Source organism: Ochotona princeps, chromosome 4 (assembly GCF_030435755.1).
Source record: "Ochotona princeps isolate mOchPri1 chromosome 4, mOchPri1.hap1, whole genome shotgun sequence".
Classification (NCBI taxonomy): Eukaryota; Metazoa; Chordata; class Mammalia; order Lagomorpha; family Ochotonidae; genus Ochotona; species Ochotona princeps.
Window position 1 is genome coordinate 13,954,993 of NC_080835.1, and position 14,780 is coordinate 13,969,772.

The following is a 14,780-nucleotide window of genomic DNA, read 5'->3' on the forward strand; positions in this document are numbered from 1 at the left end:
CCCCAAGTGACCGCAATGGCTGGAGCTACACTGATCTGAAGCCAGGAACCAGGAACTTTCTCCAGTTATTCCCCAAGAAGTAGAATCCCAAGGCTTTGGCCATCCTTTATTGCTTTCCTAGGCCACAAGGAGGGAGCTGGACGGGAAGCGGGACTGCCAGTATTAGAACCAGTGCCCACATGGGAACCCAGTGTGTTCAAAGCTAGGACTTCAGCCACTGGGCCATCGCACTTGGCCCATTTTCAGCTTTTGAGATAACATTTTAAATTCACGTTGCAGGCCCAGCAGAGTGGCCTAGCGGCTGAAGTCCTTGCCTTGAACGCACCGGGATCCCATATGGATGCCCGTTCTAATTCCGGCAGCTCCACTTCCCATCCAGCTCCCTGCTAGTGGCCTGGGAAAGCAGTCGAGGACAGCCCAAAGCTTTGGGACCCTGCACCTGTGTGGGAGACCCGGAAGAGGTTCCTGGTTCCCGGCTTCGGATCAGCGCAGCACCGGCCATTGCGGTCACTTGGGGAATGAATCATCGGACGGAAGATCTTCCTCTATCTCTCCTCCTCTCTGTATATCTGACTTTGTAATAAAATAAATAAATCTTTTAAAAAAAATTCACGTTGCAGTAAAAAGGCCTAGTACTTCACAGAATAGGAAGTCTAACAAGTTAAAAGTAAAAACACCTTACTTTAGTATTAATACAACCCATGGCTATAAAGAATTATTGAATGGGAAAATGACAATTTCACTCATACACAGTAAGTTTTAAAGTAATAACAAATCATTAAAACTATACTAGTAAAACATTCTTAACCATTAGTTGAACAAAGGTTTAAAAACAAAGTCTTAGAAATCTATATTTTCAGCAATTTTGATACACACAGAAACTTCTTTATTCTCTGCTATTTTTTATTTTCACTTCCACACATAAAGGAGAATATGAGGCATTTGTCTTTCTGAGCCCAGCTCATTTCTCTTAATATTATGTCTTCCAGCAAAGTCTTTTTTGGTGCAAATGGTAGAATTTCATTCTTTTTATAGCTGAATATTATTCCATTGCATATATACACCACAATTTCTCCACTCATCTTGTGAATGTGTTGATTGATTCCAAATGTTCGCTTTTGTAAACTGTGCTACTACATACACATGGTGATGCAAGTATCTCTTAGATTCATTTTATTCAAGTACTTGGAGGATAAAGAATGTAATAAAATTTCTGAACCATTCAGCAAGTCTATTCTGGTTGTCTCCACACTGTTTTCTGCATTATTTGCATTAATTTGTATTCCTACTTCCACCCAAAGGCTGTGAGAATTAATAAACTGAATCAGTCAACTTACAGGTTACCAAGTAAACATACAAAAAGAGCTTCTGCTTTTGATGAATTCACAGAAAGAGAAATGAAGAAAGCAAATGCCAATCACAATACTTGCCAAAATAAGCCCAAAACTGAACAATCAATTTAACTATGTAAGTGAAAGATCTCCACAATGAAAATTAGCAATAATTAATTTGACAATCATCAAGGACAAAAAAATGGAGAAATTTCTTACTCATGAATCAGAAGAATCAATATCCTTGATCCAAAGCAATGTATACATTCAATGCAATCCATGTGAAAATGCCAAAGAAATTCCTTACAGCATCAAGAAATGCAATCCTACAATTTATATGGAATCACAAAAGATCCAGGATAACCAGAGTAATCCTGAATAAGAAAAATCAAGTTTGCAAGCATCACAATACCCGACTTCAAAACATACTACAAAGTTACAGTAATTAAAACACCATGGTACTAGCATAAAAACCAATACACAGATCAATCAAACAAAACAGAACTGAGAACTTAATACTCATACATATTAAGTGATTTTTGACAAAAGTATTGAAATCATACAATGCAGCAAAAATTATCTCCTCAACAATTGGTATCTGTAAAACTGGATCTACAAATGTAGAACAATGAAATTTGACCCGTGCCTCTCAGCATTTAAAAAAACCAGCTCAACCTGGGTCAAAGACCTAAACGTAAGACCTAAGATAAAGAAGTTGTCAGAAGAAAATTTAGAGGAAAAACTGCAAGACATTGGTGTAGGGGACGACTTCTTGGGTAAGAACCTCAAAGCACAGGCAACAAAAGAAAAGCTAAGCAAATGAGTTTATATCATACTCAGAAACATTTGAACAACAATTGGTAAATAGAGAGACAAGAAGCAGAATGGGCAAAAATATCTTCAAACAAAACCTTCAAGAAAAGATCATTATCCCAAATATAACAACTAAGTGAAAAACAACAGTGAGATCTCATTCTTTTTTTAATCGTTGAGTAGTACATAGCACATATGTACCATACAGAATCTGTCTTTACTCCTCAGTAATAGCATAATTTCCACATTTCTTGTCTGTTACTTTTATTTGTTTCACAACTTGCCATGTCATGATACCTTTATATATCAGAAAAAAAGGCTTGTTACTGTGAGATCAATAATGCTATTTTGGGGAGCTGTTTAAGATTTCTTTATTTTTATTGGAAAGGCAGATTTACTGAGAGAAGGACAGAGAAAAAGAAAGATCTTCCATCTGCTTCACTTCCCATTTGGCTGCAATGGCCATAGCTGAGCTGATCTGAAATCAGGATCCAGGAGCTTCCTGCAGGTCCTTACATGGGCCTCTACTACTTTCCCAGACCACAAGCAGGGAGCTGGATGGGAAGTAGAGCAACCGGGATCAAACCCACACCCACATGGAATCCTGGAACTTGCAAGGTCAGGATTTAGCCATTGAGCCATCATACTGAGCCCTATTTATGTTATTGTAACAACTTGGAAAAAATCAAGGGAAGAAAGCCATGGAGAAAGGATGTGGGGAGAAAAGAACCCCTCAACTTCCAAACTTTATTGTGAAAAATGTGGATTCTGCTCATTTTATCTGAAATAATCCAACTGAGAAGTGAGAAAATGAGTCAGTGAACAGTTCTCAAAAAAGAGAAAAAATTGAAAAAGAATTTCAGGATCTCTAGCCATCAGGAAAACGAAACTCAACACCACAGTGGGATATCTCACCCTTACCAGGATGGCTAAAACCCAAAACATAGAGTAACAAACTCTGGCAAGGATGTGGAAATGGGACCACACTCTTTCGTTTTAATCTAAGTTAAAAACAATAAACAAATAGATACATTGAAAGACTAGATTTTAACACTATATAAGCTCGATTAATCAATTAACCACATTGCTAGATTTTCTTTCCTTATTTCCAAAATAAAAATAAATATCCCTTCCATGTATGCTTAATGTAGTCATTTTATAATTATTATACAAGTCAAGTCAGGAGATTGTATAAATCATAAAAGTCCATGAAGTTTAAAGAATGGTTATGACAGAATAAGATGGTATATGATAATATAAAGCAAGCCTGATTTTGAAATCACTTTCAGTTTTTATTTCTCGTTTTGCTGTTCTTGACTCACCTATATAAGAGCTTTCTCATAGCACATTTCACCTCCTCATTTCTCAGAGTGTAAATTATGGGATTCAACATGGGTGTCAGAATACCATAAAACACTGCCATGCTTTTGTCTATACACAAAGTAGATGAAGGGCGCATGTAAGTAAATATACAAGGCACGAAGAACAAGGCAACAACAGTGAAGTGAGCCCCACAGGTGGAGAGGGCTTTGCGTCTCCCCTCTGCACTGTGGGACCTCAGTGAGCGCAGGATCACAATGTAGGAGGCAGCCAGCATGAGGAAGTTGAGCAGGCAGATCACACCACTGTTGGCAACCACCAGCAGACCTATGACATACGTGTTGGTGCAGGCGAGTCCCAGCAAAGGATACAAGTCACAGACAAAGTGGTCAATCACATTGGGCCCACAGAAGGGCAACTGAAGGACCAAGAGGAGCTGAATCAGGGAGTGCAGGAAGCCCCCCAGCCAAGCCACCCCCACCAGCATGGCACAGAGATGCCTGGTCATGATGGTGGTGTAGTGCAGGGGTTTGCAGATGGCCACGTAGCGGTCATAGGCCATGACAGTGAGCAGAATGATCTCAACACCTCCCAAAAAATGGGCTCCAAAAAGCTGAGCCATGCATCCCTCAAAAGAAATAGTTCTCCCCTCATACAAGGAGTCAGCAATGAGTTTGGGAGCCATAGAAGAAGAATAACAGGTGTCAATAAAGGACAGATTGGCCAGGAAAAAATACATAGGGGAAGTCAGAGTGGGGCTGGAGGTGACCGTGACCACAATGAGCATATTGCCACACATTGTGACCACATAGATCACCACAAAGACCACCAAGAGAACTCTCTGTACCTCTGGCTTCTGTGAGAGTCCCAGCATGAAAAACCCTGTGATATTGTGTGCTATTTCCATAGACTCCCAGGACACTGTGAATGCAGAGCCAGAGATGCCTGAAAAGTCAAGAGAGACACATGTTAGAGATCTAACTCCACAGGGGAAATATCAATGCAAGGTTTCCTTTGACACACCCACTTACCTTTGTCCCTATCTTCCCTCAAAAATTCTTAGATTATTTATATATATTACAGCATTCATTGGCAGTAAGTACCTAAATTACTGAATGGAAATAGCATTGAAGCATGCACATTTTGTCACTGCTGAGGCTGAAATTTGAAAGACATTGATTTTTAAGTCCCAAATAGAATGCAGCTAATACCATTTTTAGCACAGACGAGATGGCAGTTAAACTTAAAATTAATATTACAAATTTCCTAAGATCCTTGCATGTGCAGTCCATGACCTTTGAATTAAAGCCATCTTCTTGGCCTCTGAAATCAGTTTCAGTCAGTTTCTTCAGTTATAACACATATTAATACAAAACAAACCAGGCCAAATCACGAGAAAAAACTTGGCTGCAGACTGGAGACTTGCCCAACTTCACTACTTTCTCCCAATCCGTTTACTCTGACTCCACACCCATGTTGCGAACAGCATCCTATCTAGAAAACCAACTGAGTTTCTTCCTCCTTCTTGCTTTATAAGTTTTGCATATTTTTGCAGTTTTGCTTCCCCTGGGCTTGGTGAAATTCTTTTAGTTAAAGGTAGTCCCCTCTGATATTTAAAAAAAGTTGGTAAAATCTAAGTTAAATGATTACCTGCCGATTGACTTCATGAAGGCAGCTGTAGGAGCAGAGAACAACCTCTTCTCTTAAACAGTTAGAAATTGTGATCTCCAAAGAAAGTACATTCCTATTCTCTTTACTGTCCTAAAAATACTAAGGAAATGCCTATGTCTCTATTAGCTTTGACAAAACAAATAGAAAACTGTCACTAACTCTCCTTACCGTTCCATACTTGTTCTAAAAACATTGACCTTAGTAAACGAGCTGAATCTTCCAAGGCTCCATGTGATAAAAATTATAGCAGACCCAGTAACTGTCAGAAGAAGATAATATAGACAGATGCAATTGTACATGTATAGATACAAAATGTTAAAGATTCTGTTGTTATTCATGAAGCTGTGTTCTTCTCAATTCATGGTTTGTCGCAAGAAATCATTCAAAATTTCTGAAAGTGGCACGTACAGTGGGGACCAGACTTTACATTCAAGAGCATAGATGGTAGTGAGATGAGCAAAGTACACAGCACTTAGTCTTCACCAAACACTGCAAACTGCTTGACATGCACCAGCTTGTGTTATCCACACAGTGTTCCACAAGTAAGGAAACTTGATTCTCATTTTAAAGAGAAGGAAAATAAATACTCTCATTTAGCAACTGGTAAAAGAAATATTTTTATTGCCCTCCCCCATCATTTTGTGAGCAACACAAACAGCTGATGAGTAACAAAGATGAAGCTTGCACTCGGCTGTTTTGCCACAGCATCTATAGACCTCACCGTACTCCACCTGCGACTGATACGCATCTGGGTTGGAACCTATTCTCTGCTACTAATTATCTTTTCAAAACCTCAGTGTTCTTATTTATAAAATAATAATGAGTATTTACGGTTACTATGCATTGGCTTTGTAAAGTTTTCTAAACAAGAGATAGTTTTAAAATGATTCCACCATACCCTGAGACAACAGAGGGAACATTAAAGCAGTTCATGTCAGGTGTTTGTTCAGAGCTGGGGTGTAAAAACATTCAACAAATGGCATTTCTCATTATTCCATGAGTATATCTTCACGTGGGTTTAAGGAGCCTAGGGCCTAACATACACAATCAGAATTTAGCAAATATGTACATGGACATAACACCAGTTCCCAATATAGCCAAACCAATAATTTATGTGCCCCAAAATAAACATCATAAACTCTCTGTGACTCAACTTGTGGAAGTCCAAAATATAGTATTTGTTAAAAATCTAGTAAGGAAAGAGGTCTTCTTGAGTTATCCATGATAAAAATCATGGAAAGTTATCATGATTTTTCTAAATTATTCCACTGCATTTATTGCAAGTGGCACTTAATTTTAATTTCAAAATAGATTACAATAAACTTACATCAACTGGGTCTGAAGCCACCAACAGGTCTCCAGAATTGTCTTACATACTAGCATCATGGAATGATGAACCTGGAGGAATTCTTAGATGGTTACCACAGCTGGCTCCAAGAGTATGATCCCGTATTTCACTGTGTCGTGTTTAGAAGATCCTAGGTGAGATTCACATTGCTACTTATACTAAAGCAAAGCCCAATGTTGGCACTCACTGTGGACTGCAGAAATTTATCTAGGATGAAACTTTCTTAGAATAGTGCTGAATTAAAACCCAAATGGGATTATTCATTAACAAACAGCTGGGAATTCATTATCCCATCATCCACTTGACTCTTATTTGATAAAGAGACCTCTGACAGTCAAGATCCTTTCCTACTGCTTCCAACTTAATGGTGGACATTAGACACAGAAACAGTAAATATAATTGCTCCAAAGTCACATGTGTGATTCATGGCAGCCACACAATTCAAACCTATGACACTCATTGCTCCACTCTATGCCCTTTCCAATATAACCATCACTACCCACTGTCTTTTATTATTATTATTATTATTATTATTATTATTATTATTAATGATGCAATTGCATAGGTTCTGGGATTTCTCATCCCCTCTAACCCAAATTTCCTCCCATTGTCTTTATCCTCTGGATTGGTCAAGTCCAAAACGCAGTCAAACTCCTGTTAGAAGAACCTCACACAGAAAGGGTAGCTGATTTGCTAGCTCTGCTTTCTTCTAAGACTATTCATCAGCAGAAAGAAGAAGAAATTTTTCTCTTCCACGGAAAGTGGTTTTTTATCAGGTGGGAATGAGAAAACAAGATTATGAATTAAGGATCAGGTGTTCAAACAGTGCTGGAACCAACTTCTGTGTCCTTCAGAGTTAAGAAAAGGTTGACGCCATCCTTCAGTTAGGCCATGTAAATGCATTTTTTGTCTCACAGGCAAATAACTTCCTTATGGCCTCTTAGAAATACCCAGTGCCTTGCCGATGCCTACAGAGAAAGCACATACATTCTCAAGAAGAAAAGGAAGTCAGGATATTTCAGGAACTGCTAATATTAGGGTGTCGGGGTTTAGGAGGAAATCATTGAATGATAAAACCTACACCACTCACACAGTATCTTCCGTATTCTGGCCCTGGATCTTACTCCCCATCAAGCATGTTCTCTCTTTCACCTGCCTCTACATGCTGAGAGAGGCAAACCATGCCCTCCTAACCATAGCCCCTCTGGGCAGTGTGCTGACGCACCAAGGAACTAGAGTCAGAGCAACCTGAATTCGATTACACTTCCACGATGACAGCCCTTCAATGATTATTTGTTCATCAGACCCTAGTTAATCCAAGGCAACACTTTTGTTAAATGCCAAGAACATCATGGTGACCTAGTTCCTGGCTATGTGGAGCTCATATTCTAAAACAGGCTGTAAAACAAGCAGGAAGACAAACACGTACAACAATTACAAAGCCAGTCATATGGAATCTCTGAGTTAATTTCACATGTTTTAGTGCTGATACATCTTGACAAATTTCTCTTTTAAAAGGCTGTATCAACTTACCTATCTTTTGATACTAGCAATTTCAATTTGGGAAATTAATCCAAAAGATATATGCATGATACAGTTGCTGGGTCTGAGGGAATAAATGTTTAATGTTTTGATACATACAACAAATTTATTCCACCCATTTTTATCCATTTACATTTAAGTGCTATTGCTTGCATTGCCATTTGCATCCAGAAAATTTTCAGACTTGACCTTATCCTAAACCTTCTTGTTCTGTGATAGAATCTAGGGGGGTGGGAATAAAAAGAGTGTGCTATAAATTTATGTCACTAACTTCAAAAGTCCCATCAATATTGCCAGGCAATCCTACTGCATTTGTTTATTTAGAGAGACAGATGGAATTCCAATGTGCTAGCTAAGCTCCCAAATACACACAATGGCTGGGACTGCACTGGACTGAAATCATTAGCTGAGAACTCGATTTGACTCTTCCACATGGGTGATAGAAGTCCAGTACATGAGCCATCACCTCTACCCTCCGGGATCTGCATCAACAGGAGCTGGTGTCAGGAGTTGAGATGGATGCTGACTCCAGCTGCTCTATTATGGGACAAGGACATCCTAAATGCATGGTCCAAATTCTCCTGTAGAATCATTTACAATTCTTGTCATTCTCTTGAAAGTCCTTTCTCCAACCTCTTAATCTGAGTCTTCATTTTTAACTCAAAGACACAATTAGGGTTTTTTAAAGATTTATTTATTTTTATTAAAAAGTCAGATATACAGAGAGGAAGAGAGACAAAGACAAACATCTTTCATCTCATGATTTATTCCCCAAATGGCCTCAATGGCAAGAGCTACACCAATCCAAAGCCAGGAACCAGGAGCCAGGAGCCAGAAGCTTCTTTGGGGTCGCAACTCAGGCACAGGTTCCCCCATCACTTTGGACTATCTTGACTGCTTTCCCAGGACACAGGCAGGGAGCTTGAGGGTTCCCGGGTAAATGTCAAAGAATTGCACGAGTGCTTGAGCCCCTGCACTCACAGGGGAGACTTGGAAGGAATTATTAGCTTCAAGCTAGGGCCAGTCCCAACCCCAGCCATTGCAGCCACTTAGTAAGTGAGCAAGCAGATAAAACACTTATCTCTTGTCTGTTTCTGTGTGTGTGTGTGTGTGTGTGTGTGTGAGTGTGTGTGTGTTACTCTGCCTTTCAAATAAGTAAAATGACCACTTCCAATAAAAGAAAGGAAGATGTTCTGTAAACATACAGGAAATTGGGTGGCAGAAAAGTACAACCAGAATAAAATAACATTGTCCTGCTCTCCCTATTATAGGACTGAAATTAAGACTGTCAATACCAGTGCTTGCTGCCCTGTGAGGAGTGCCATCTCACCCAATGCTGGCACAAATGTGTATTGCTTCTTACCATGCCCACTGTGGCATGAACAGGGTTGGAGAAGGAGGCAAAGTGAAACTGAGAAAACAGAAACAAGACAGACACAAGACAAAGACTACAAACGTGGGTGGCCACGGGGAAGTTCCATTCTCTAAGAAAGGAAGTTGATCCAAAGGATTCATGGCCTCAATCTTGGGTTGAACTACTTGGGAGTCAAATTACAGGAATTCATGAGACACAAACTGATAACTGTGCCCCATAATGGTGTTCACCACCCAATGCTTGATGAACAGAAAGCAAGAGTATGACCTAAGCACATAGTCAGCATCTGACTGCCTCAAGGATATCTTAGAGCATGAGTCCTGTGGCCCCTGACCATTGCCTAATGCAGACCCTTGCCTGAAGGCTTCAACCTTGTTTCCAACTTCATGAACCATTGCCCACATTTTGACCTCATTCTCTGGCACCAGCAGGCTGTGAAATCAAGATTCCAGACACCCCCAGATACAAGCAAACATCTAAACTGTCTTATATCCAGACAACTGTGACACTGCTGGGAAAAAACAGCCATGATCTGGAGAGCATTCTGGGCATGGCTAATGCCAAATTTGTGTAAACTATACCAGTACCCCCAACAGAGTTGCTTAATCCCCTCCTTTTTTAAGATATATTGGAAGACGGGAAACAGCTGGCCAGGAGATGCTACCCTGGCCCCCAGGTAAGGGATGGGGATGGGGGAGCACTGCTGCTGCTGCAGATTGCTCAGGGAAGGGGATCTGGGACATATTTAAGGTGGGAATGGCTGAGGGAATGTTTGATAGCAGATGAATGACTTCTAGGGTCTCCCAGGCACTTAGCCCTTGCACTTGCACATAGGCAAGGGAGCCGAGACAGACTGGTTTAGAGGGGAGAAGCAGGAGGGCATGTCAGGCCAAGGCACATGCCCACGTGGGAAACCTAGACTGGGACAAGTAGTATCTCCTGCAGACCACTGGCACAAAAAAGCTGGGGCAGGAATTCACACCTGACTGAACTCGGCCACCTTACCCATCCATGTCTGTTGCAGCAGGGGTAGGCCATGTCAGAATGGGCCACATCACATACCAGAATGCAAAAGAACCAGATCTGGAGACAGATTCTGCAGCGGAATGGTAAGTGCGCCTCTGGGAACTACAGCACTCACTGGTTTACATGGAGAGCTGGAGGTGGTGACAGACTGAGCCACGATAGACCACAGAACTTATCTGACATGAATCCACCTGACTGTCACTTACAGGAGCTGGGGTGGGAGAACGCCAGGCAGGGTCAGGGTGCAACACCCAGCAGCACATGCAAAGCCTGGACTAAAAGCAGACCATGTCAATCAAAGCTCTGGACTCATCACCCAGCATGTGTGGGATATAGGGCAGGGTGCTGCTCTGGTAGGCAAACTTGAGGAACTCCTCTATCAGGCCACAGCTCTCCCTGCAGTGCACAAGATTTGGGGTTGGTTGGCCAGGTCAGGCAAGGCTCCAGCACTCCACACTTGTGTGGACAAGGTCTGAGGACAGGTCAGGCTTGACCAAGCCACAGCACCTGCTGGTATGCATGAAAATCAGGACAGGATGGGGACTGCACGCAAGCTGGGCTAGGCTACAACACCCACATGCAAGTACTGAGGCTGTGACAGGCCATGCAGCTGGGTTTAAATACCTGCCAGCACACACAAGCTCTGTGGCTGGGAACAGGCCTGGGAGGGGAACTCTGGGGATCACCAGCTTGGCTGCAGCCCCCCTAGAGAGCAAGAACTAGGATGCAACTAGCCCAGGCTGCACAAGACTGCCACAACTATGAGCATGCATGTGCAGAGGGTCTTGCGGGGCTACCAAACTGAACCCCTTTATATAGGGCTTCAATTCCCCATAGAAACGTCTCTACACGTGAGTATTCAGCTAAATGTAATTTCTCAATTTCTCTATTGGAAACACTAGTCTGAATATAAGAATCATGATTTCCTTTTTGCAAGGAGGATGGAAAGCTTATATTCCCCTAACATATCAAGAGAATCTGTCACTTAGATAATCGTTTAGAAAGACATTTAATCTCCAATAAAAATAACTGCATTTATATTGTGAAATCATTGCTAGATGTGAATCTTGATAACTATTTCTCCTTAGTCAGCCACTACCACAAATATCACAAAAAGTGTCTGAAACTGTGGTACAGTACTTAAACTGACCCAAGGAACTCCAGCATTTCATAAATGGAATGCTAGTTTGAGTCCTGGCTACTCTGCTCTTCAATCAATTTCCTGCAAATATGTCTGACAAGGCAGCAGGTAGTGGATCAAGTGCATGGCTACTGCCCACATGTGAAAGATGGGCATGGAGTTTCTGGCTTGTGGCATCATGCTGGGCCAAAAATGACTACCATGGCGAGTTGGGGGTGAACCAGCTGCTAGCTGGTGGAAGAGCTTTGTCTCTCTCCTTCTGGCTCGCTCGCTCTCTCTCTCTCCATCTATCTTTGTTATTCTCCTTTCTCTCCACCACTCTGCCTTTCAAATAAATACATTTTTGAAAAACTGTCACTATCTTCAAGTATAATGGATCACATAACCTTGAACACTGAAAACTTCATCATCAAAGAACCTATATTATTTTAAACACTGCTTTTCAGAGATAAATCTGGCTTCTTTCTTTTGATCTGTGCCGAAAGTTACCCTATTTGGCAAGGACACACTTGCCATTTTCACAAGTCCATAGCCCATAATGAAAATTTCAAATTAGTACACCTAAATCTATGTTCAAGTTATGCCCAGAGACATAGCTTTAATACACGATTAACTGCACATCCAAACCTGTCCACTATTGACGCTTCTGAGTACAAAGTTGCAGTTAACGCAAGACATTCATTATTATTTTGGCAGTTTCCAATAAGTCTGTTACTGATCCTCCAAGGATTTGAGAAATAAATGCGTCACCAAGCACTTTAGCTTGTGATACTTAATTGTTTCTCTGCAATCAGGAGAGACTGAATAAAAGGGGGCAATGAGTGAATGCCAACAGTGCTGCTGAAAAAGTTTGAGACTTCTGACAACACACACATCTTGAGATCTGTTTTTTAAAAAAAAAAAATTTATTTATTTATATTGGAAAAACATTTTACAGAGAGAAGCAAAGAAAAAGAGAAAGTTCTTTCATGGTCTGGTATCCCTCGAGTAGACACAAGGCTGGAGGTGAACCAATCCAAAGCCAGGAGCCAAAGCCTCTTCCAGGTCTCCCGCGTGGATCCCAAGGCTTTGGGCCATCCTCGACTGCTTTCCTAGGCCACAAGCAGGGAGCTGGATGGGAAGTGGACCAGACAGGACATGAACCAGCACCCATATGGGATCCTTGTACTTGAAGGGGCAACTTAGCCGATTTAGCCACAGTACCAGGTCCTGAGCTCTGTCTCTAAGGAAACAGTTGAAGAATTGACACCTCGGTAGGGCCAGCAGATGAGACTCAAGTACTGAGTCTCTGCTACAACAGGATTCTGGCATTATCCCCACCATTGTTAGATTTGACTCTAGATGCCTCTGCTATATGTGGGGAATGCTGTCGAATTTGAAAGTTCACTTATACTTTCATAAGATGCCAAAAAGTTGAGTGAAATTTAAAGCTTTCCTTAACTGAAACAGCTCATTCTCCCTGTTTTCTGGGTAAGTCTATACAAACAGTGGTAAGAAAAAACAAACTAAAATGTTCAAGTTGGGGAGAATTGTCTAAAAAGACAACTTCACTCTTCTGCTTGTCAACGCATAATAATTACATATGTTATGTTACATGTGCTAGGAGAGCAATAAGTTTATGACTGCACGTATCTAAACATACACAATGCAGAATTATCTAGATTTGAGTCAATATGATGAAATAACTCCCAATTTTTAATCAAGCTAAATTTAGTTTATTTATTTTTAAAAGGTTTTAAAATAATATTCTATGGCTGTAAGTACAATATACACCTGGAAACAGTGGAATGAGAAGACACACCAATCAAAAACACTATCTCTAATGCTCTCAGGCCAGAAGCAGTAAAAAGCTAAGTCATTTCTTGGGCACTGTGATTAACACTTATGTTTCATGAAAGACATATTGATTCTGTGGTTTTATCTTCTCAGTGCTTTCAAATTGGTCCTCCCTTTAGGACTTCTGTGTTGGCGCTCTGATGTGAGAACTGAAAACTAAATCTTGGAACATTTAACAACATACTCATGGCATCCAACAACCGTGGCTAGGAAGGAAACAATTCAGACTCTAGAGTTTGGTAAAAACTCAAGGAACTTTTTCTCATCCTTAGTGAAGCAGAGAAGCCATGAAGTTGGCTTAAGATTCCAGAAATGTTGTATAAAGATTCTGAGGCTAAACTTTTATAAGGAGTAAGACACAAAAAGCGGTGAAGAAGGTATAAAATAGGAGGCACTCTTATGGCAACATGTACTCATCTTAACTATACAAGTCTGGAACACAGAAATAGTATTTATGTATAATTCAGTATTTCTGCCATGAACAAGGGAAATTTCAGGTGTATCTCAGTTGACTGAAGTTATGACACATGGAAAATTGTGTTATCTTAGGTGATGCTAAAATCTGCAACCAGTCAATAGCTCACTGGGGATAACCTCTGGTCGCATTTTATTCTGTCTGTAACAGTGATAGATGAAATATATTTAACTCTGGATGCAAGTCTAATTTTTAAGGACCAATTACATGATTTATTTAAGAAATGGTATGAGCTTTTCAGGGAAACTTGAACCACAAATATGTACACTTGCAAGTTGTGAAAAGAAACACGGAGATTGTTATATTGAACCAGAGACAGCCTTCAGGGCTGCAAAGTGATGTGTACTCAATGAGTATCAATGAGCAACTTTAACAATAATTAATGGCTTCTAGAAGAAAACAAGTCCACCTTCTGCCCTCTCTCTGCTGTGTTCTTGTGCATTTATGTGACAAAGAGGTATAATCAGTAACAGAAAATAGCTTGCTTAGAGTTATGAAGGCTTGGCATTTCATACATAATATTTGTATAATTTTTAAAGGAAGATGACACTAACAAATAGTCATGACAATAGACAAGTATAATTTCAAAGAAATTGCTTCTAGAATAATCCCAAAAAGAAATAAAGTCATGTCATCCTTTTAGAGCCAAAAATAAGATTGGGAAGACAGCATTCAAAACAATGCCCTAACTATTACGGTATTAATATGCATTGTCACTATTCAAGTAATACAGTTATCAGTGAAAAGGTAGACGTGAGTGAAATGTGACACCATCCACCACAAACATCAGGGTGAAAGTGCTTATCTTCTAATACTGTATGTAAGAGTCATCACTGAGATATATTGTGATTTTTCTTTCTTTGACAGAACAAACGGCAACAACCCAAGCTAAGTCTTTGGAA

General features: G+C 40.4%; 1 protein-coding gene across 1 annotated transcript; it reads right to left on the reverse strand.

Annotated features, from left to right (window-relative positions):
* Positions 1–3,215: 3,215 nt before the first annotated feature.
* On the reverse strand, positions 3,216–4,371 carry LOC101525511 (olfactory receptor 4C3-like). Its single transcript, XM_004585576.4, has 2 exons — positions 3,467–4,371; positions 3,216–3,240 (listed from the first exon to the last, which is right to left on the reverse strand). The coding sequence occupies exons 1-2, from the start codon at positions 4,369–4,371 to the stop codon at positions 3,216–3,218; spliced, it is 930 nt and encodes a 309-aa protein (XP_004585633.3).
* Positions 4,372–14,780: the final 10,409 nt, after the last annotated feature.